Source organism: Lepus europaeus, chromosome 15 (genome assembly GCF_033115175.1).
Source record: "Lepus europaeus isolate LE1 chromosome 15, mLepTim1.pri, whole genome shotgun sequence".
NCBI classification, from domain to species: Eukaryota; Metazoa; Chordata; class Mammalia; order Lagomorpha; family Leporidae; genus Lepus; species Lepus europaeus.
In genome coordinates this window covers 64301625-64326545 of record NC_084841.1, presented here as the reverse complement: position 1 = coordinate 64326545, position 24921 = coordinate 64301625, and the positions used below count along the sequence as shown (strand labels likewise).

At 38.5% G+C, this 24921-nt stretch overlaps 1 protein-coding gene across 7 annotated transcripts in view; it reads left to right on the top strand.

Moving 5' to 3' along the window:
• Nucleotides 1–24921, top strand: part of FER (FER tyrosine kinase) — a 427785-nt gene that overhangs the window by 316319 nt on the left and 86545 nt on the right. For all 7 annotated transcript variants that reach the window (XM_062212305.1, XM_062212302.1, XM_062212303.1 and 4 more), the window contains one exon: nt 23675–23798. In XM_062212305.1, coding sequence (XP_062068289.1) covers nt 23675–23798 — 124 coding nt within the window. The remainder of the gene's footprint in view (nt 1–23674; nt 23799–24921) is intronic.

Sequence of the window (24921 nt, the reverse complement as noted above, 5' to 3'; positions counted from 1 at the left end):
AATAGGGTTTGAATCCAAATTAGGATGGGTTCTGGCAGCATTCCAGGGAAAATGGCAAGGCTGTTGCCAAAAGGAGGGGAGATGCTGATGTCAAGGATCTTTCAAGATGTCCTTGGAATTTCAAGACAGTATTGAAGTAAGTGTCAAGAAGACAAATCATAGGTTATCTTTTTATGTGAATACTGTCCAAAGTAGCTAAGGAAAAAATTAAAGATTGGGTCTTAGGATTTTAAGTACAGAATGGATATTAAAATTGTTCTGTCTAATCCATAGACAGGCATAAATCTTGGACTACTGAACAGTTTTAACAACATGTTTCTATAACTGTTTTATAGTAGCTGGCCTTAAAAAATCTTGAGATTTGTGTATTCTACTTGCTGAGTGTGGTTTAACTCATTTGTAGTCTATCTATATGCTTTACTCCGTAAATGCTACTTGATTCCTTTTTAATAGTAAAGGCTCAGTTTTCATCTGTTAGGCGTATGCCCCTTCAAGAAGTAGAAACAGGAGTGGGCATTTGACACAACTGCCTGAGTTGGAGGCTTCCAGTTTCCTGCTAATGCTCTCCCTGGGAGGCAGCAGGTGTGACTCAAATAGTTGTATCCCTGCTGTCCACGTGGGAGACCTGGGTGGAGATCCTGGCTCCTGACTTCAACCTGGCCCAGACACAGCTGTTTCGGGTATTTGGAGAGTGAACCAGCAAATGGAAGATCTCTTACAGTGTGTCTCTCTGTGTCTCTGCCTTTCAGATAAACAAAATGAATAATAAATAAATGAAAATTCTAAAGCAGAAATAGCTTTTAAATAAAGCTGCAAAAAAGTTATTGAAAAAATGTTATAAAATAATATAAAAACATTTTACTTCATCAGATACGTGTAAGAACAAAAAACATGGCATATTTTTTGAAGATCTATTTTTTGCGATCTAGTCAGGTCAGTATAATTTGTTGGACAGTTGTACCTTCACTCTGGAAACACTATTGAAAGAGAAAACTTAAGAAACCTACAGGTTCTCTGAGATGATCAAGGTAACAGTAGCTGCATAATGATGGAGCTTTATCTGTCAGACGTTTTACAGATGCAGAGATATAGTTGCAAAGAAGTTACATGAATTATGGTATTACACTGTTGGTAAGGTGTAGCAAAAGAACTTAACACTACACTTACTAATATTTAGACTCAATGTTAGGTTAAAGAAAGTAGGGATAAACTGAGTCCAAAAAAAATCACAATGTAGTTTTTTGTTGGTGTAATTGAGAGAACGGGCAGATTTAGAAATAGAATAAATGGAGATTTCAGGATTATTTACAATGTAATGGAGACTTTTTATTATAATTAATGGATTCTTTTGTAATACAAATATGATTATAGTCATGTCTTGGTATCCATGGGGTGATTCATCCCTGGGTACCTCCATTTACCAAAATCCATGGATGCTCAAGTCCCTTATTTAAATGGTGTAGTATTTGTGTATCACCTACATACTTTCTTCCCTGTCCTGTAAATCATCTTTAGATTAGTTATAATATTTAGTATTTATAGATGTATAAATAGCTGTTATACAGTGCTATCAAAGGATGATGATTTAAAAGTATGTACATGTTCAGCATACATAATTTATTTCTGAATATTTTCCTTTTATTTTATTATTAATTTTTATTAACATAAACAGAATAGAGTTCATGTATTTCATGGATACAATTCTAACAAGATAACAGTACTTCCTCTTTTCCTCAATCCCCATTCCTTTCCTCCTTCCTTTTTTTCTTTAATTTTTGCAATAACATAATTTCAGCTTACTTTATAATCACAGACTAAATACAGCATTAACCATAATGTCCAATAAATAAAAAATAGAAAGACCACTGTTCTACATAAACATAGACAAGTGCTAAAAGCAATAATCAAATTATAAAATGTCAGTTTCATTCTTATACTTGTTTTTGGTATTTTACATTAACTGCCACACATCAGAGAAAACATGATATTTGTCATTTTCACTAAGCATAATTCTTTCCAGTTGCATCCCTTTTATTGCAAAAAACAGGATTTCATTCTTTTATGTGGCTGAGTAGCAGTACATCACTGTGTATATATACTGCATTTTCAATGTACTGTTGATTGAATCTGTGGATACAAAGCCCATGGATACAGAGGGCTGACTACTTTATTTTATATGTGTTTAATGTAGCTCAAAATACATGTTAAATTTGTATATTAATATGTATTATTCACCTATCCATCAACCAATGAGTACATAACAAATGCCTATGGCAGCTTTGCTCTGCACATTATTATTATTTTTTTTGGCAGGCAGAGTTAGACAGTGAGAGAGAGAGAGAGACAGAGAAAAAGGCCTTCCTTCTGTTGGTTCACCCCCTAAATGGCCGCTACGGCCAGTGCACTGCGCCGGTCCCATGCCAGGAGCCAGGTGCTTCCTCCTGATCTCCCACGCGGGTGCGGGGACCCAAGCACTTGGGCCATCCTCCACTGCATTCCCGGGCCACAGCAGAGAGCTGGACTGGAAGAGGAGCAACCAGGACAGAATCTGGCGCCCCAACCGGGACTAGAACCCGGGGTGCCAGCGCCACAGGCGGAGGATTAGCCTAGTGAGCCACGGTGCAGGCCTTGCACATTATTTTTTTAAGAAGCGTAAGTTCTAAATTATATTTTCTGTAAATGCAAATGTTCTAAATTTGTATGTGTCTATGTCCCATTAATGAATGTATCAGTAGAACTTTTAAACCAAACTTCATACTTTGATTGAAGTTCACTTTTTATTATATACCCTCTTTTCTATTCCAGTTTACAATGCAAGGCACCACAGTGCATTGAGTTGTCAGGCCTCTTTGACCGCCTCTGTTCTCTGAGACTTTCTCAGTCTTTCCTTGCTTTTCATTACCTTGAAAGTCTTGAGGAACATATTGAGTAGTTATCCCTTTGGTTTCCCCAGTCAGAGTTTGATGTGTATTTTTTCCCATAAAACTTTTATTTAAGGTATACAAACTTCATGCATTTCATAAATACAGCTTTAGGAAAATGGTGCCCACACTATCCGTCCTTCTACCTGCACTCTGATCCTCCATCCTCCTCCCTTTCATATTCCCCATCTTATTTCTTACTAATTCACTGTAGAGGATCATTTTTTTTTTCATACTATTTGTTGAACTCTTCACTTAGTATAGAGTTAATCTTATGTGTATAAAGTTAATAGTTTGATGTTTTTAATCCCTTTTACTAGACTGAATTTATTTAAAACATGTTTTGGGAAATTACCACACAGATTAAGTGCCCCTCTCACCATATCATCTGAGGAGATAAATGAATAATGTGTATATCCACATGACATCTTTGGTGGTGTTAGCATTTATCATTTAAGGGATATTTGTTTTAGTGATAGCTGCCTCTGATTTTATCTCTATACATTGTCATTCATAATACTGATAATATTTTGAGTTTTATTTTACTCTTTCCAATTAAAAGAAGTTGATGAGAAAAAGAGTGAAGGAGTTTTCATGTTGTTCCATTGGTAATGCAGAATAATGCTGGAAGGCATATGCAAGAGTACTTCCAAAAGTTAGTGGAAAGGTTGGTTAACAGGTGCCCTGTTAGATAGGAATAAGAAGTTCTGGTGTTCAGGTGCACAGTATGATAACTACAGATAATGATAATGTATTGTACATATCTCTAAAAAATCTAGAAGAAAGGATTTTGAATGTTTCACCATAAAGAATGTTAAATGTTTGAAGAGACAGATATATTTACCCCGATTGGACATCAGATAATGTACACATGTACTTAAGCATCATGTGTTACTCCATAATTGTGTACAGTTTTTATGTCAGTTGAAAGTGAAAAGCAGTAGTTTGGAAAATGGAGTTAAAAGATAAATTTAGGGGCAAGAGTTTGGTGCAGTAGTTAAGCTGTTTCTTTTTTTTTTTTTTTCTTTTTTTCTTTTTTTGACAGGCAGAATGGATAGTGAGAGAGAGAGAAAGGTCTTCCTTTTTGCCGTTGGTTCACCCTCCAATGGCCGCTGCGGCCAGCGCATCACGCTGATCCGAAGCCAGGAGCCAGGTGCTTCTCCTGGTCTCCCATGTGGGTGCAGGGCCCAAGGACTTGGGCCATCCTCCACTGCCTTCTCGGGCCATAGCAGAGAGCTGGCCTGGAAGAGGGGCAACCGGGATAGAATCCGGCACCCCAACCGGGACTAGAACCCGGTGTGCTGGCGCTGCAAGGCGGAGGATTAGCCTGTTAAGGCACGGCGCCGGCCTAAGCTGTTTCTTGAGGTGCCTGCATCCCATATCAGAATGACTGAATTGAGTCCTGGCTCTAACTCCTGATTCCAACTTCCTGTTTGTTGATGCACACCCCAGGCGATGGTCCAGTTGGTTGTGCCCCTGTGACCCGCATAGGAGAACCAGCTTCAGCTACAGTTCTTTCTAGCTTCAGCCTGGCCCAGACCTGGTTGTTGCAGGCATTTGGGGAGTGATCCAGCAAATGGAAGATGGAATGATCTCTCTCTCTCTCAGCCTTTCAAATAAAGTTCTCAAAATAAGTTTATTGTGGTGAAATTTTTTGAGATCTATGCATAGCTTTTTTATAATACACAGTTTTCATGAACTTTTTGAAGGACCTCTGTATAGTTGCCAATCTGGACACCATATACCTGAAATTTTTCACTATATTCATTAATCAGAAAATTATCCTATGAATAGAAAAACTAAAAGAAAATAAATCATTATCTATGGAGGATTTTTATATCAATGTTTATTTAATTCTACCCTCATAAGAAAATTTTCTTTATTGAATGTTTGCTAGTAATATGATATCCTTTTCAGTATCCATGTTTTGAGCATGTATTATGTTATGAACATAATTCTTCATACAATGAGATAAATGAGAAAGATAAAGTTTATATTTTCCTATATAATTAAAACTGGTTATATATGTATGCATACATATATAAGATTTCATACATATATTTATGTATGTACACACATAATCTAAACACACACATTGTAATAATTTTTTAATTTATATAATTTAGATGTAACAATGTATGTTTTAGGAAAAATTTTTACTCTTATGAAAGCTTTTGCTTTCATACAGGCTTGATTTTTTTCTCTGCTGCCTGAGTGTAATCAACAATAGAAAAGAAAAAATCCTTTCTCTTCCATGGTAGGAAATGAAAACTGTAAAATAACATGACAGTTGGCACAAGTTCCAGAAAGAAGTCTGTCTGAAGTGTTTTTCAGAGTAAATGATCATTCTGATTTTTTCTCAGGACTTTGAACCCCCAGATCGCATGGTGCTCCCTTTTTGTTGTTACAAAAGAGAACTCGCATAATGAGATACCTGCCTTTAGCAGATGATGGCAGAGAAAGCAGGAGCTCAGGTTTGTAGAGGTAGTGAATTAGACCTGTGCTTCTGTTGCCATTCTCCAGCTGTCAGACTTGGGAGAACCAGGACTTCAGAAGACAGGTCCAACAGACACTGAGTGTTGTTTCACCAGGCTGCTGTAACAATGTACCACAAACGGTGCAGCTTAAAGCAGTCGAGAACTCAAAGTTTTAGAAGCTGGAGGGTATCAGCAGGGCCATGTTCCCTTCAAAAGCTCTTGGGAAGAATCCTTCCTTGCCTCTTCCTAGTTTCTTGTGGCTACCAACAGTCCTTGGCCTTACTTTCTTTGTAAGTGCATCACTTCAGTTTCTGCCTCCTTCTGTTTCTTTGTCCCAGTATTCAAATCTCTCTTATCAATAACACTAGTCTTTGGACTTAGGGCCTACTGTCTCCCAGTATGACAGCATCTTAACTAATCACATCAGCAATGACTATTTCCAAATAAATTCACATTCCCAGTTGAACATAATTTTTTTTGAGAGATAGACAGATAGATAGATGGACAGACAGAGTGCTCATCGACTGGTTTACTCTCCCAAATATCCACAACAGCCACTGTTGGGCTAGGCTGAAGCCAGGAGCCAAGGACTCAATCCAGGTCTCTCATGTGGGTGGTAGGGATACAGTCACTCGCTTTATCACCTGCTGTCTCCCAGGGTGTGCATCAGCAGAAAGCTGGAACAGGAAGTGGAACCCGGACTTGAACACAGGCTCTGATGTGGGATGTAGGCGTCCTAAATGGCAACTTAAGCAGAGCGCCAAATGTCCACCCCATGTACATGAATTTTTGACAGACATTATTCAACATAATATTTCCTGTATGTGGCTTTTTTTAAAGACTTAATTATTTATTTGAAAGGTAGAGTGTTAGAGAAGGTGAGACAATCCCTGGTTCTCTCTCAGATGCCCTTAGTAGCCTGGGCTAGGCCACACTGAAGCCAGGAGACTGAAATTCCATCCAGGTCTCCTAAGGACTTGACCATCATCCCCTCCCTCTCAGGTGTGTTAACAGGAAACTGGCTTAGAACAGTGGAATGGCCAGGATTCAAACCAGTCACTTTAATATATGATATGGGCCTCCCAAGCAGCAGCTTAATTCCCTGCCCCAGTTGTTAATTGACCTGTGACGTTAATTAATAGCTGTAGTAGGAAGTGTATTTTAATGGAGTATATTATATTGGAAAATAGTTACAAAACAATAGTTTGTGTTGTGCTAGATCCATGACACTTCTGAGTACTTCAGATACTTTGAAGTTACACTCTCCAAGCAAGAGTTGAGCACTATGAGTTTGACCAGTGCACAGAGCATTGATGAACCATTCCATCATCATGGCTCATGACATATAATCCTTCATAATATATTTAAGGGTAAGAATATGAGCTGTGAGACTGATCTGAATCACTTACAGGGTGACAGGCCTACATAATGGGCAAGTATCTGCAAATCACCATGTCCTTGTCTTGCTCTGTTTACCCTTTGCCATCTGGTAAATGTTTAATGGGGAAGTTACAGTGTAGTAAGAAGCTTGTAAACTTAAGGACTCAAAAATGTTTCAGCACATAACCCTCCTGAATGTAATGCTTTTTCATAAAAACAATGGTTATTAACAGGGAAGAAAAGGTAACAGATTGTTTAATTTTTAGTAATACAAATATCTGGTTAATTTGTAGTTATTTGGATAAATCTTTATTGAGTAAAAGGATCACTTCATAAAAGTTTCACAAACACTTCCATAATGTTTCATAAACACTTGTTCTGTCTGACTCAAAACTATATTTGAAACTTTAAGTTGCCTAAAATGCAAAGAAACAAGAAGTAATGGTAAAGGAAAAATAGAAATAAGAACCAAGAGGAGCTATCTATATGGTGTGTTGTATGTTGTCCTGCTTTTAAGAACTTGTGAAAGTCCTCTGATGATACTATAGTCCTGTAAAATATTATTGTCCTCATTTTATAGATGAGAAAACTGAAACATAGATTAAGTAATCAGCTGTTCAAAAAAGAGTTAGCTGTCCAAGAACCCACACATCATTACTACCAATCAGGATTTAATTCTAGACAGAAACCAGTACAAATTCTCATAATCATGACACTGGATTAAAGCTAAGAGGAGAGTTGGTATATCAATAGATACACTATAGCGGCCTGTGCTGTGGCACAGTAGGTTAAGCCTCCACCTGCAGCACCTGCATTCCATATGGGCACTGGTTCATGTCCCGGCTGTTCCTCTTCTGATCCAGCTCTCTGCTAATGGCTGGGAAAGCAGTGGAAGATGGCCCAAGTGCTTGGGTCCCTGCACCCACATGGGAGACCTGGAAGAAGCTCTTGGCTTCTGGCTTTGGATTGGCCCAAGTCCAGCCATTTGTGGCCATTTGGGGAGTGAACCAGCATATGGAAGACCTCTCTCTCTTTCTGTAACTCTGCTTCTCAAATAAAGTTTTTTTTAAAAAATAGATACACTATAACAGCCTGAAGGATTGCCACAGTTGGTCCAGAAATTAATTTCTGAAGTTTTAAGAAATAAATCACTTTGCTCAAAAAAAAAAAAAAAAAAGTCAGTCACAAAAAAGAATTTAATCAACTCTAAAAGATTCACAGTGATGACAACGATTAAAACACACCCATTGCCTGTCTCCTGTGTTTGTCCTTGGCCTTGAAGCCTGGAACCATGTGTGTATGGTTTTACACTCTATAGTACAGCTAATATAGTGATGAGTTTTAAAGCTACCCGTTGCAACACACATTGAAATCTGTCACAAAACTTAAAGTACTATTTAGACTCTTCATAGGAGTGAAAGCATTGCATAGACAATCTTTTTTGAAAGATTTATTTATTTATTTGAAAGGCAGAGTTACATACAGAAAGGCAGAGGCAGAGAGAGAGAGGTCTTCCATCTACTGGTTCACTCCACAAATGGCCACAATGGCTGGAGCTGAGCTGATCCAAAGACAAGAGCCAGGAGTTTCTGGGTCTCTTCTTGGGTTCAGGGGCCCAAGGATTTGGGCCATCTTCCCCTGCTTTTCTAAGCCATAGCAGAGAGCTGGATCAGAAGTAGATCAGCCAGGATCTGAACCGGCACCCAAATGGGATACTGGCACTGCAGGCAGTGGCTTTACCCACTACACTACAGCACCAGTCCCGCATAGGCAATCTTTTGGAAACAAGGTTTTGCTCACCAAGTGGGAAAGTTAAGTTTGGAGTCATATTCCTTGGCATGAACATTTTTCAGTTGTAGCATGCTGTAGATTAATATGAAAAGCAAATAAATCTTAATTTACTGTGATAAATATTCAGTAATGTTGACATACAGCTTTATTAAAAAACCAAATGATAATTCTCTTGAAATGTAAACAAATAACGTTATGAATGGTAACTTATTATTCCGTATGCAAGATTTCATGGAAAATGCTTGTTCAATGTTTTTTGCATCAAAATAACCTTATCTTTTCCATGGACTTTTTGAGCATCTTGATGTCTTCTATATCAAATTGAAGTTTCATTTCATTAGGTTGTGCTAATTTAAGTAAAATAAGTTTCTAAGCATCAAAATTGATATTTATGATTAGTTTCCTACCTTTTCCTTGTCTCCCCTGGATGCTCCCTCTCCCTAATCCTTCAATCTGTCTCTCGTATCTCACTGTCATCTGACTTTCTTCAATATTTTTATAGAGCAATTTCAAAGTTTCTTACTAGTTAACAGAAAAAGTTTAAGAAAATGTACCTATTTCATCATTACCATTGCTGTAAAACTCATCCATGGATCAGTAGCAAACATGAAACCACAGAACTTTTGACTATTATTTTCCAGATTATTCTTTGGCTAAAAGTGTCTTAGGAATGGCATTTTATTACCACTACTAACATGTACCTGTCCACGACTTAAAAAACATGACTAAATTAACTATGATTGGAAATTAGTCATAAGTAGACCCTGCTTTAAATATATTTTGTGATAAGGAAGAATATTATATTTTATCAAGTTTGAAATGTTGCTCCCCTCTACATAATAATTTCCTGAGGTTCTCTACATTTGAGTGGCATTCACATCCATAGATGTAATAGTTATAAACACCTGAGTTATTTTTATAATGTATCTTCAAAAAAGAAACAATGAAAAGCAAATTGGAGGAATATCGAATCTTTAACATTCCTTGTTTGCATCAATATATATTTTTCCAAACATTAATTTTTGCAGTTAAAACTTTACAACACCTACCAGTTTTTATATTGATTATGTGTATGGATATTTCTTAGTAGAATGCATGTGACTGCAAAAGTCAAATTGCATATACGGAGGAAGATAGCCCAGGAAAGGGCAGCGAGCAGAGCTCAGAACAAGAAATCAGTAAAATGTCAGAAACCAAACAGTAAAATTACTTTCTATCATGTAAGAGAACAGTGACAGAATCTAGTATGTTGACTACCAGTACTCCATATGTGACTAAAAGGAAAAGTTATTAGTGTTCGTTCATTGACATGCTATCTTTGTTTTTTAGTCTCATTGCATAGCATCAGCCTTTTGTGTTAAACTTAGGAGTCATTCTGAATGACTGACTGCCTTCTGTCTATTTAACATCTATTTATTGGGGCCCACGCTGTGGCCCAGCAGGTTAACGCCCTGGCCTAAAGTGCTGGCATTCCATATGGGCACTAGTTCTAGTCCTGTCTGCTCCTCTTCCGATCCAGCTCTCTGCTATGGCCTGGGAAAGCAGTAGAAGATGGCCCAAGTCCTTGGACCCCTGCACCCACGTGGGAGACCTGGAAAAAGCTCCTGGCTCCTGGCTTCGGACAGGCGCAGCTCCAGCCGCTGCGGCCAATTGGGGAGTAAACTCTCAGATGGAAGACCTCTCTCTCTCTCTGCCTCTCCTTTCTCTGTGTAACTCTGACTTTCAAATAAAAATAAACAAATCTTTTTTTAAAAAATCTATTTATATGAAAGGCAGAGTTATAGAGAGGCAGAGGCAGAAAGAAAGTAAGATCTTCCATCCACTGGCTCACTCCCAAAATGGATGCAATGGCTAGAGCTGGGCAATCTGAAGCCAGGAGCCAGGAGCTTCTTCTGGGTCTCCCACGCCGGTGCAGGGGCCCAAGGACGTGGGCCATCTTCCACTGCTTTCCTAGGCCATAGCAGAGAGCTGGATTGGAAGTGGAACAGCCAGGACTGGAACCGGTGTCCATATGGGATGCTGGCACTGCAGGCAGCAGCTTTACTGGCTACACCACAGTGCCAGTCCTCTGTAACATTCTGCTGTGACATTGTTTTCCAGTTGGAAGTCTGCTAAATTCATTATAAAAATAAAAACAGCAATACCAGTAACAGCAACAAAGAGAGCAAATACTTCTTGAGTTTGTCGCTTTCTGTGCATCAGTCACTATGCTAAAGGCTTTTGAGTCTTTAGCTCAGTATTGTAAGGTGGTTGTTAAGCTGCTGCTTAGCCTGAGGCCCAGGACTCTGTGGAACAACCTGGTCTTCAGTCTCCCAAGTTCTTTATTACACGGAGCCTCCAAATGGGGTTCGTGTACTTTCTTCACATCTCTTAAAAGAGCAATAATGAAACTGCATAGTACTGGATCTTAGCAGTGCTACTAAAATGAAATATGTTGAGGTATCTTGGAGCAAAAATGGCTGTTAATGTCTCTATTGGAGGATGAGGAGCCACTGAGAGCTGTTCCAGGAAAATTAATAATTTGAGTATAGGAGTAATTGCAATGAAACTTTCTTTGTTATTTATTTATTCATTCATGTTAATGTTATATTAATACAAAGAGAACAGATTCAACATAGTTCATAGATAGAATTCTAAAACTATAATAATGATATTTCATTCTTTCCTCCCTCTTTTTTTCCTTTTCTCTTCTCTCTCTCTGTCTCTCTCTCTCTTTTTATTTATTTATTTTTTGACAAGCAGAGTTCGACAGTGAGAGAGAGAGAGAGAGAGAGAGAGAAAGGTCTTCCTTCCGTTGGTTCACCCCCAAAATGGTTGCTATGGCTGGCGCACTGCGCCGATCCGGAGCCAGGAGCCAGGAGTCAAGTGCTTCCTCCTGGTCTCCCATGCGGGTGCAGGGCCCAAGCACTTGGGCCATCCTCTACTGCCTTCCTGGGCCACAGCAGAGAGCTGGACTGGAAGAGGAGCAACCGGGACTGAACCGGCACCCTGACCAGGACTAGAACCCGGAGTTCTGGCGCCGCTGGTGGAGGATTAGCCTAGTGAGCCACAGTACTGGCCTCTTTCTCTGTCTTTTAAATAATGAAGTTCCCTTGGACTTTTTACACCATCTTGAATTCCCCTTACAATATAAATTAACTCCTAAATCTAGTCTATTCTGACCATTTTACCAAAATGCCTTTCAAAAAACACCTTACCTTAGACAAAATAATCAAATATATCTTGTAGCAGCAACCAGTGCCCACATTCAGAATAATTTTAAAATGATACATAGGTCTTGTAAATGGAAATGACTTGCAAAATGTAGACTATGGAATTTAATTTTTCAAAATTGATTCTTACCATTTGCCATTCATCTAAAAAGATAATATCAATTTTCTATGGCCCATTTGCATTGCAGGGCCTTTGTAACTGACGTTAAACCTAATTGGAGCAGACCAGTTACTCTAGGCCATCCATCAGAGCAGCACTGCTGGTTTCCTGGCCTTTTCCTGACAGCAAAAAAAGTCCATTATCATTGCGTTTGTAAGGGTCCTAGCTAGTAACCACCATGCATAGCACTTTGCTGACAAATAATTGCTAAACAAGTAAAGGAACAATGACAAAGGAATGGATATCACACAATTAATGTTGTTACTATTTTCTTAACCTTTTCACATTTGACAAATAAAAGAGCTTTATTTTATAAAAAATTTTCAAACACAGTTGATTTGTTTCACCCTGTATGTACTTAAGTGTTACTATAATTTCCATTTTATAAAGGTGAAAATATAGATTAATAAGATTATGTAGAATAAGCATATATATCAAGAAATTTTTAGAAATAGACTGGCTAGCCACAGGATCGGTGACTACCAGTGTCCCCAGGGCATTGCTAAAATCCAAGGCTGGGCCCAGGAAGTACCTGGGAGAGATTCACAGGGGTTCAGCACAGCTCTGTGGAGAAGACCTGGAGTATATGAATACAAAAGGAGTAAAATTAAAGACGTATGCCCTTCCCCCCTTATATATTGTTAAAGACTCAAGATATGTCTAGGGAACTGCCAAACTCTTGTAGCAGTGATATTCTTAGAAATAATGCTTGCGGAGAATCAGGTTGTTTATTTGTTCCTTTACTAACCAGAACTATTATTTTAAATTTCTCACTGCAAGGTGATTAAAATCTTCACAACCAACTTAATGCTGCATTATTTGTATATTTCCATCTCTGGAGAAATTTTTTTACTTCTGTCTCAAAATAAGTATATGTTCTACTTTATTTTTTTCTCAGTCTACCTGGATAGATCTTTGAGACTTGAGTTATCCCATGCTAATGTCCTTTCCTCTTAACCTTCCTTCAAGAAAGAGCAGTGTGACTTTGGTCAGGTCTGTTCCCTGATTCCCTTTCTTTTATATCATCCAAGCAATAAGATTAACAAGTGGATAAACTGCTTTAGAATAGACAGCTGTTGTAAAAAACTAATTATATACTCCGTAAATAATTATCAAGTCACTCTTAGGAGGGATATAGTCATACAGTTGGAATATAAAGGAGTATAAAGTCTACCCTCTAAGAGTTGTTCTCTAGGAGTTTCCTGCCCTTTAAAAGTTTATGTCTAGAAAAGTTTGCCACCAACAGATGTATCTAGAAGGCCCATATTGTTTTTTCATATTTCAGTGCTGCCAAGGTTGGTCCCTTTAAGTCTATGAGATAACTAGGAATTGGTTTATAAATACAGCTTTCAGGTACATTTTTGCCAAAATTCTTACCTGGTCTCTGGAATATCATTTTCTTTTTGTTCCTATATGTCTGCAGACCCCATTTGAGATCTTCATTCTTACCACAACCATACCTACCAAGTTGAACACTGGGTTGAATGAATGATGCAATACTTTTATAAGTAAATTTGAGTAATTTCCCTTGTTTATTTTTTTCAGTGATGGGTGTTCTAAGAATAAATATTTACCAGACCCATTTTATCTTGCTAGCTGATTAGCAAAGAGCTATTAAAATAAATTCCATAAAGCACCACAGCTATGGGAGAGTTCTGTCCACTGTTTCTTGGGAGAAACAAAGAGATAAGAAACTGTCCATAAAGATGAAAGAAAGCTTTCACAAGGGGTGCTGGTTATAAACCAAAAATACCTCTCTCTAGCTAGGAAACTGGAGACATTGGGAAATTGTTGAAGGCTCTGTTGACCCACAGCAACTCCAGATTAGTGGACTGGAGTGTTTATTCTTTTATGCTAACTCTGGGTGTCTTGCAGTGCAGTATTATACCATATTTACCAAATAAATATTTTTTTCGTGTCACTAATGAAATCTCCTCCTCCATGTCCACAGTTGTAAGTTATATAAAGGTTTTCCTGGTTGTGGAAAGAAGGCATAGCAATGCAGCTGCCAGAACTCTAAGCAAAAAATTGTAGTCATATCAGAAAATGATACCCCAGAAAGGTTACCGTCACCTCAGAGGAAGTTATTCCGGGCAGAAGATGGCCAGTGAGATCAGATTCTGCAGGGTTTTAGAGTAGACCCTTCCTTGCATAAGCGACCCTGTAGTGTGGCTGTCTGACATGATAGTTAAGCCACTGGCAACCCCACAGCTCCCTGCATCTGGTCATGACCCCATTTCCAGACTTAACGCTGACGTCCTCTTGGAACCATTTCTGGTGATTTAGGAATCACTTAGGTGAGGTCATTTCCTTTTGCCGCCCTCTCCACCTTCTTTGCGTGGATTGTGACTTCACTGTTCTCTACTACATTTAAGGTTACAGTTTGGTAGTTTAATAAAACTGCTACCTTTTTTGAGAAACACAATTATTTTTCTCCCTAAAGTTAAATGACTGAAACATATCCAATGTGAAAAAGGAAAAATCCCCGTTATACGTGTTTTCTGTCTGCTTGTTCATTAAACTTGCATTCATGTCATACATGGAAAGTATTCGACACACTAGAAGAATAGCTGCAACTACTTGAAAGGAAGGCCTGTGCAATCTAACTTCTTTGCCTGTCTCTTTGTGGCATTTGACCTATCATTTTAACAAAAACCATTTTAATTGCTTGTTTGAGTATGGTATTGTGCAAACTGACTTACTAGTCTGTGCTTTCTGGGAGTTTATAATGGAAGACCTGAAGTGGAATATTCCATGTGAGTGAAAGGTCACAGACATAGTAAATTAATTTTTAAAATTGTATAGAGAACAAATAAAATATTTATGTTTGTAAAAATGAAGTTGTTTGGGTTGTGAAGGGGTAAAGTATACATAACTCATTTTGAGTTCCTGATACTGATAAGAGTGAACTTTTGTTCAGTCAGAAAGAAGGCAATACTTAAAGATTTTAAGTTCGAATAATGGTAGTGAATTTGCTGGCAATCTGTGAGGCTAGTTTATTCCATTTACCTACTAGAATCTGAGATCTTTAAAGAAATTCTTACCAATCCAAAAATAAATGGACAGGAGACAGGGCTATGAGGTGGCAATAATAAGTGCTAAATAATAGGGGAAAGGAGAGGATTGTAAGTTGGATATATAAAATAAAGTCTGTTAATTAGAAAAAGATTCCAAGATTGCTTGAATCAGAGATCAGAGAAATGAAGGCATTGATTATTAGGATGAGCTTGAGAACAGAAGTGGAGGAGAATGGCAGAGGGTTTTGTCAACAGTTCGTATGCACATTGAGATGGCAGCACTGCAGATCTCATTTAGAGATAGTGCTGGCTGGTGAGAGTGGAAGACTTTTGCAGTGAGTAAAATATGATTTCATGCAAAGTGTTCAAAGTAGAACACACTAAGACCGTGAACCGACACTAATATAGTGGTGACTAAATAACCCCCACATTCCTACTTTCTATTGGCCTGAGCTTCTGTTTAATGAATGAAATTCAGAGAAATGGAACAGCTTGTCCAAGTTCCTACAACTAAATACAGACAAAGCTGACAAAGCTGAAGTGGGAAAAGAAGTCTGTAAGTTCATGTAGTAAAAATCTGTTAAGTTCACCTTATTTGTGTATAGAAGAATATGGTTTTCATCCCCTTTAAATAGCTAGAACTTTACTGCATGCAAGATTCTTTTTTTTTTTTTTTGAAGATTTATTTTATTCATTTGAAAGACAGAGTTACAGAGAGAGGCAGAGCCAGAAAGAGAAAAAGGTCTTCCATTCTATTGGTTCACTCCCCAAATGACTGCAATGGTCAGAGCTGAGCTGATCCAAAGCCAGGAGCTCTTCCGGGTCTCCCACACAAGTGCAGGGACCCAAGCACTTGGGCCATCTTTCAACACTTTCCCAGGCCATAGCAGAGAGCTGGATCAGAAGAGGAGCAGCCGGGAATCAAACCGATGCCCATATGGGATGCTGGTGCTGCAGGCTGGGTCTTTAACCCTCTGCGCCACAGCACCAGCCCCTGCATGCATGATTCTTATCTCTTTCTTGAAAGTATCTGTCCTTAGGAAGCTCTAGTGGTTCTAGGCACAGGTGGTCTATAGGGATTTTTCCTCCACAAGGTACAGACTGGAAACCCTGGCAGTGTCCACGTGGTACTCACTCTGCAAGCATGCAGAGCCAGGTTCTCTGGAGGCATGGATGCCTTTACCTGGAAAGCACAGAATGTCCTGGAGAGCCTCAGGGCCTAAGCATAGAACTGTGATGTTAGCAGGACAGCTATCAACAGAATCCTAGGGTCAGGGCCATCTCCAAATGCCAGAGCTACCCTATAAGGCTACAGATTTGTAATGCTTGCTGAGGAGCACCTTAGGCACTTGACTCCCACCCGTGAGAGCTGCAGCATGAGCTATGCTGACCAAGCCAAAGGAGCTGGGCACCCTGTTGTATACCAAAGTCAGAACACAGAATCGAAGATTATTCTCAATCCTTAAACTTTAATATTGTTTTCCCTCTTGAGTTGTAGACTTACTTGGGACCTGTTACTCCCCCCCAACCTTTTCTTTTTTTCCCTATTTCATGTTTTGGAATGGGAATGGTATTCTATGCCTGTCCCACTGATATATGTTGGAAGTATATTACTTGTTTGAGCTCACAGGCTCCCAGCTGGAGAGAATTTAGATTCAGAATGAATCATACCTTGATTCTCACTCATAATGTGATTTAGATGATACATTAGGCTTTTTGAAAAAATATTTTATTTGTTTATTTGAGAGCTAGAGTCATAGACAGTAAGAGGGAGACACAGAGAGAGAAGGCTTCCATCTGCTGGAATAAACTGATGGGATCAGTTTTATAATTAGTGCATGCATTTCTGATCAGAACCTCCGCATCATGTAAATTCTGAACATGAAGGCATAGTAACAACATGAAGTAACATTTCTTATGAAATGCTCACCCACTCCAAATCCTTCATTTGGAGTCCTTAGTTTCCCTAAAATATCTCATTTATGATAAATTTCTAAAAATGTTGTTCACTTGTCTAGTAATTTAGCCTTTAATAAATTTAAATGTGTTTTGGATATCCTTTTTATTCCCCATCTCTTAAAAACATCTAAAAGAAGCTTGAATTGATGCTGTCTTTTTTTTTCTCTGCATTTTCCTGTAACAGATGCACATGAAAATGAGTATTCCATTGATTTTGATTGATAGCATCTAAATAGTTGGAGAGTATCTGGAATGGCTTAGAGCCAACCTCGTACACACTTGATTTTCCTTTCCATTCTTGTTCTTACACTTTACATCAAAGACAGCTTTGAGGAAGATAAAAAGGCACAAACTACAAAAGTGAATAGTTTGGTATCAAAGTAGGGAGAGGGACAGACAAACTTCTTGGTTTTAGTGCCAAACAGTAGACTGTTAAGGTTTAGGGGAGGGCAGGGGATTTATGGTGACAATGTATGTGTGTGCGTGTGTGTTTGTGCATATTTGTCTGTAAATGAGTGTATCAGCTGCAAAAAATAAGAAGTAAATTGGTGTAATTCTTCCTTTCCAGCTTCCATTTTAAGAATAAAAAATACTACTATAACAACTGAGGCAAACAACGTACAATGAAAAGAGGAATATTGGTTAACAGACAATGTATTGACAGGAGTCATTTCAACAAAGGAACTATTTATTTACTCAGTATATAGAATACTGAGTAATACTTTATTTATTTTTTGACAGGCAGAGTTAGACAGTGAGAGAGAGAGAGAGAAAGGTCTTCCTTTTTGGACAGGCAGAGTGGATAGTGAGAGAGAGAGAGAGAGAAAGGTCTTCCTTTTTGCTGATCCGAAGCCAGGAGCCAGGTGTCTCTCCTGGTCTCCCATGCGGGTGCAGGGCCCAAGGACTTGGGCCATCCTCCACTGCCTTCCCTGGCCATAGCAGAGAGCTGGCCTGGAAGAGGGGCAACCAGGATAGAATTCGGCACCCCAACCGGGACTAGAACCCCAGGTGCTGGCGCCACAGGCGGAGGATTAGCCAAGTGAGCCATGGCGCCGGCCTGAGTAATACTTTAGAACAGTGGTCAGCAAGCTTGCAACTTTTTTTCTGTAAAGAGCCAGATAGGAAACTATTTAGGCCTTTCAGGTTGTGCATTCTGTCTCACAATTGTGTGCCATTGTCACATGTAAGCCTCAATAGATGATATGTAAATGAATGTGTATGAATTTATTTCCAATAAAACTTTATTGACAAAACATTCAAAGGGCTGGATTTGCCCCAGATACTTGCCCTAGAATCTCAACAATACCACCGAAATGACCGCCTTGTAAGTCAAGTCAAGTCAGTTCCCTCATCTATGATGTCGAAGGCTGCAGGTTGACTGTGGCATCTCTCAGAGCAGTTCACAATCTGGCAAGATTAAAGTTGTGGCGCCTTGAACCAACATGTTAAAAGTACCGTGAAATGTGCTTCGTTTCATAGAACTGTTATTGCAACTACCATTGGGTTGTGTTCGCACAGAGCACACGCAATAGAGAGTTACAAAAGGTTCCTACTCCTCTGCAGTGTAAGCGGTCCATGGTCATTCAGGAACCTTGTCTAAAGAGAACCAAGCCATGGACTACGAGCCCAGATTGGGAAACCTGCACACTCAGTTCTGCATTTAGTTTAGCTGAGTTCTGTTCCTTAGGTAGCAGGCTGTTGAGCAAGTGCTTCCTTAAAAAAGAAGAAAGTTGGCTCAAGAAAGTTAGTATTCATCTATTCTTCTGGCCATCCTCAATTTTTCCTCATCTTTCCCCACAAACTGACCCATCTCTGGATTCTTACTGGGACTTCTTCAGATCAATAGATTCAACCTATTTCTGTGCGTAGTTCTGCGCGTATGCTGTCTCCACCTTAACAGCCAGAGCTCCTCTCCCTTCCTGTACAGTCCGTCTCATAAATACGTCTCCACGTGGCAGCCGCCCTCTCCCTGCCTCCGTGTTTGCATTGGTCCCTTGCTCTCCAGGAACTTGTTGGGTTTATATTGTCTGATGACGTAAAGTCTTTTCTGTATTTCAGAGTATAACTGGAGTCTGCATTCATTGTGCTTATCATGTAGATCTCCCCCCTTCATTTTGATGAGCTGGCTAACAGCCATAATCCTTATCACTGCTGGTTAAAGAACAAAACTTTGCCTAAACATAATAATTCTGAAAAATGACATAAAGGGATCCTCCAAAATAGCTCAATAATTTAGTATTTGCTTCCAATACTGTCCTGTTTTTAAATGTGTAATTGATCACAGCTAAATCAAACCTCACAGAAACAACTTGATATCCTAAAAACAAGGGTAATGAATTATACATTTTCTATATCACAGGGGACCAGTATCTCTTAATTTAATAAGCTTTGAAGTTATATGAAAATGAAGTCTCTCTATAATTCAATAACAAGAAGTCATTAGTGATATTGCCCTGATGTTCATTTTTCTCTAATTACAAGTTGATACATTAATACTCTTGTTTACATAATTTCCCTGAGTTTCTGTTTGGTGGGATCAGTTCCTCAGAGCCCCATTAATGCTGAAGGAACAGGTAAGATCCGATTTCCATAGCACCCGAGTATTGGAAATCTTTGGTAAGGAGCTGTTGAAAATAATAGCCTTCTATCCTCTTATTAAAATTTATCTGCAGAAAGTAATACGCACTTCTATTTATTGAGTTCCCTATATGTTCCAGACATTTAATATTTATTATCTTTTTAATTCCTCAAAATAACCTTCTGCTATAGATATTATTGTTTTCATTAGATGTCTTTGAGTTGCAGGAATAGAAGGTGTATAAAAAGTTCTAGAGATTTTGTTAGTTCACTTAATTGAAAAATCTAGAGGAAGGTCATGCTTCAGGCAGTATATGATCCAGTGGCTCAAACATGTCGCCCGAGACTAGTCTCTTCTTTCCATGAGAATATAGAATGCTGTCAACCCTGTGTTACTATGTGCTGCCTTATTTACTTCTAGTTGCAATTCTTTCCTATTGTGTTTCTCAAAAATAATAATAATAATAATAACACCCAGCATTACTCTTGTCTCTCTGTGGCTTAAATTAAGCTGTGTGCCTATCCCTACATCAGTCACTGAGGTAGAAGTGAACTTCATTGACTGGGTTAAGCCAGTTTAGGACCACCCATGCTGTTGAGGCTGAGGTTAAAGCTTCCACATGAGAGAGCAGCAGTCCCCTAAAAGAAACTAGGGTAAGTGAGGATATGCAGAAAACAACCAGTCCCTACTGCAAGTCTTCCGCAGTTTTTATGCAAAATAACTTCAGTAACAAGAAGTATTATTTATTATGTGTACTATGTGCTAGGCACTTGCTTAGTTCAGCAGATGCATTTTAGACCTCAAAACGATCTGTAGACAAATGGCATTAATCTCCATTTTATAGAATTAAAGAAATATAAGAAAAATTACCCAAGGCCACATGGTTAATCAGATATAGGTCAATCTGGTTTCAGTATTTATGCTCTTTCTACCATATCATGTTATCTCCATAGAAAACCAACAGTTGTCTATTTAAAGCATATTAATGGTGCCATTGTTGTCACGTAGCAGGTTAACCTGATGCCTGTGACTCCAGCATCTTATATGCCAGTTCGTGTCCTGGCTGCTCCACTTCCTTTCCAGATCCTTGCTAATGTGCTTGGGAGGCAGCAGATGATGGCTCAAGTGCTAGGGCCCCTGCCACCCACATGGGAGACCCAGGAATAATCTTCCTGGCTCCTGGTGTCAGCCTGGCCCTGCCCTAGTTTTGTGGCCATTTGGGGAGTGAACCAGCAGATGAGAGATTTTTTTTTTTTTATTTTCCCTCTCTGTTTCTCCCTCATCTATAACTCCAGCCACAGATCTTATTGGCTCCAAGCTGAAAAGCCCTTCACTCAGCCCAACTTCCAAAGTGACCACTGCAGCTGAGGGGATGGTCAAGTAGGGTCAGCAACATTGCAGGCAGAACTGTAAATTTCTTGTTAGAGATGCCACCTGCCTTTACCTGGCCAGCTCTCCTCCCAGCCCAGCCAAGTAATGAAAGTCAACAGAGTGCCTTCCCCTAGGAGGTTCACACCTCCCTTAGGATATACCCCATGTGAAGAGATAGATAGGTCTGGGCCTCTTAACTTACAAGGCCTAAAGCCCACCAGATTATTATCAAGCCCCTTCTGTCAGGTTCTATTTGCCTCTCAATCAGAAAACTTAATTGTAGCTTAGACAGCACCTTTCTTAGCTCCTCTAATAATGACTCTGTCCTTTGTTCTAGACCCTGTCTAGTGCACTTGGGCCTCATTCCTTTGTAATCATAACCTCTACTCTACCACCAATGGCTCTACTCCCAACCTGTGTGTACTGTTGGTCCTCTTCCCCACTTAATGCTGTATAATTGTTCAGACCTGGTAAATGCCACTCTTAGGATCATTGGTTACTATCCTCACCCTGTCTTTTATGACCTTGTCTAAATATGATCAGAGTCGGGGAACTTGGAAGGCTTCCATAGCCTTGGCAACTCATGACGACAGCCTAGGGTGGTTACTGGTGCCATAAACTAGAGTGTCAATTTGTTGGGTCAACAACAGGAGCCACTGTGCGCTTGCTCCTGATGTGGGATCTCTGTCCTTAATGTACTGTACATTTTGATTTAATGCTATAACTAGTACTCAAACAGTATGTTTCACTTTGTGTTTCTATGTGGGTGCAAACTGTTGAAATCTTTACTTAATGTATACTAAATTGATCTTCTGTATATAAAGAGAATTGAAAATGAATCTTAATGTGAATGGAAGGGGAGAGGGAGCGGGAGAGGGGAGGGTTGCGGGTGGGAGGGAAATTATGGGAAGGGGAAGCCATTGTAATCCATAAGCTGTATACTGGAAATTTATATTCATTAAATAAAAGTTAAAAAAAAAAAAGAAAGAAAGTAAAAAAAAAAAAAAGAATGTTTACTTTTAGAGACCACATCTTCTAATATATGAGGGTACTTCAAAAAGTTATGCAAAAATGCACATTGTAGTTTACTTCTGTTTTTCTGCAATGTTTTTGAAGCATCCTAAGACTTTAGTTTTTTTTTTTTTTTACAGTGCAAAAGACTGTTGACCAATTTTTTAAAAAGTAATCAAGCCATAGATTCTAATGCCATATCAAGAAGGAGGGCAAAATACATCACTATTCAGGATGGTGGTCACTGTGGCTCTTGAGCTCTTGAAATCTGTTACTGCTTCTGAAAAAACAAATTTTTAGTTTTATTTAATTTTAGTTGATAGACTTAAAATAAGTTCTTGATTCGGTTGTTGGGAGATTTTAAGCATGTTTGGAAAAACTTAAGTATTTAAATCTATTTTTCCAACTGCAAGGTTTATGAAGTATAAATACAGATAAAATATTTCAGATGAAAATTTGCATCAAGGTTGGTGAGTGCTTCCTCTCTCTCACTCTCTCTCTGCCTTTCAAATGAATAAATAAATATTTAAACAGGAAAAAGAAAACTTGCATCTAGATCGAGATTCCCTTAAGTGTAAAATAAATATATTTCAGACAATATGATAGTGTCTCAACTGTAATTTACATATTAATACAAATACATGTTGATATTATAATATTTTAGAGATACTGGAATATGAAAATATTGACATCAGTATCACCTTTAAATTGTTTTTAAAAAATTTTGAGAGGTAGAGAGTGAGAGAATGAAATACACCAATAGAACTCGACAGAACTCCCATCTACTGGTTCACTCCCCAGATACACACAGTGGCTGGGGTGGGCTAGCACAAGGAACTCACTCCAGGCCTCCACATGGGTGGCAGGAACCCAACTATCTGAGCTGTCATTGCTGCCTCCAAGGGTCCACACTGGCAAGAAACTAGATTTGGGAGTGGAGATGGGACTCAAACCTGGGCATCTTAACTACTAGTCCAAATGCCTGCCCCTCATCTTTTTAATAAACTTTTTAAAATGTAGCTATTAGTAAATGTTACATTTCTACTTAGCTCAAGTTCTTGGCCAGTGACAGTTTGAGAAGTTTTTCTGCAACATCACTGGGATTCCTCTAAAGCACAGGAGTGCAGTCTGGGTCAGTGACTAAATCTCATTAGAATCATAGCTTTTTTTTTTTTTTCCTCGACACTATTATCAGTGATGCTGGTATAAAGTCTTAATTTTTAAGCAGTCATGGAATCATATAACCAATCCAATATCTTACTTTTTGAACAACTCATAATAATTAGTCTTCAGTTTAGTATTAGAGAAAATCAAATCCTTTAGGAAATTTTAATGAAGCAACTTAGTGAAAAATGGAAACAAAGGAAAACCTGATTTTGAATATGTATTTTAGGTCTTGGGTGATATACAGTGTAAGGTACTTTCAGTTTTTCAGTTTTTACAAATTGTATTCATTTGAGATTCAGACACACACACACACAGAGAGAGAAAGAGAGAGAGAGAGAGAGCGTGCTCCCATCTGCTGGTTTACTCCCCAGAGCCCACATTGGCAGGGGTTGTTGAGCCGGGGAGGTAAGGCTACACTGAAAGTGTGTAAAAGTATTTCTAGAAGAGTTTGTGGTGTCTGCGCTTCGATATCTGTTCTGTTTCTGTGTTCTTTTACCCTCACTCAAAACAAATTGGATGAAAGCAGGGCTGAATGTGTAATGCTTTCTATTCTGTCAGGTATCCCTAATAGATGATAAATGTGACTTCATCATCATTTTGTTTCCTTGTTTTGTCTGTCAATTCTTCCAGGAGGTGACTTCCTCTCCTTTCTGAGAAAGAAGAAGGATGAATTAAAACTGAAACAGTTAGTGAAATTTTCATTAGATGCTGCTTCTGGTATGCTGTATTTGGAGAGTAAGAACTGTATACACAGGTAAGGAAAACATTTTTAAAGCAATTTCCAGTTTTATTAATAGAATGTTATAAAACTGGTCTATTTACTACAGTTCTTGAATTGAATCTTTTCTAATTACTCTGCATATTTTGTGTGAAAGCATTCTTTGCTAGTTATTTATATAGTTTACAGAAACACCTGTTTTCCTCTTGTTTGAGGTGAGTGGCTCTTGGATTAAAATTGTGGCTTATGTTTCATATGTAGTCCAGCAGTGGCATATATTTTAAAATAGATTTCAGTGAAGGTGCTATTTTTCCTAAAATGACGATGACAACTACTAATTAAAATTTGTTTTGTTATTGTCATGAATACCAAAATAAGATAACGTAGAATGCACCACAATTTAGTACTACAAGAAACTATGGCCGTAAAGTCAAGCAAGATTTTTTCATGTATTGCCTATTCCCATTTTCAAAAGAAATTATGGATATAGTCATGGAAAAGCATGATAGGAAACCATAGTTCATGACACTGAATTTGATCAAGGGCAAAAGATTCTAGCCTACTGCTTATTCCAGTGAAAATTTTGGAAAATTGTCTTTAATTGTATGTGGTGGCCTGGCCTTAATGCTTTATGAATTGTGATGTTCATTGCTTGTAGTTAAAAGTGTTCTTTACTGCTAAGTGTAAAAATTTACTGTTGTTGAGAAATTCTTGTCAGATCCTAAATATGGCTAAGTATACACAAATGGAGCACTGATGCTGTTTTTCTTCAATGAAAAGAGTGCATAATGCCATTTGGTGTGGAGCAGGGTTCATGGTCAGAATGTGCTGCTGTAGACATCATCCAAGGTGATTTCATTGTTGAAGTGTACATTTCTCTGAGGTGTCTCACTTAACATTCTAGTGAGGTTGTATAATGTATAATTACAGCAAAACACAGTTACCTTCTCCTTGACTGTACATTTATTTGATCTCAGTGAATATTTTGACTTAATTTCCCCCCAAAATATTGCTTAGTATTAAGTTTTATTCTTGGATTAAAATTGTGGCTTATGTTTCATATGTAGTCCAACAGTGGCATATATTTAAAATAGATTTCAGTGAAGGTATATTTTTCCTAAAATGAAGATAACTAAAGCCAAGCCACTGCCATTGCATT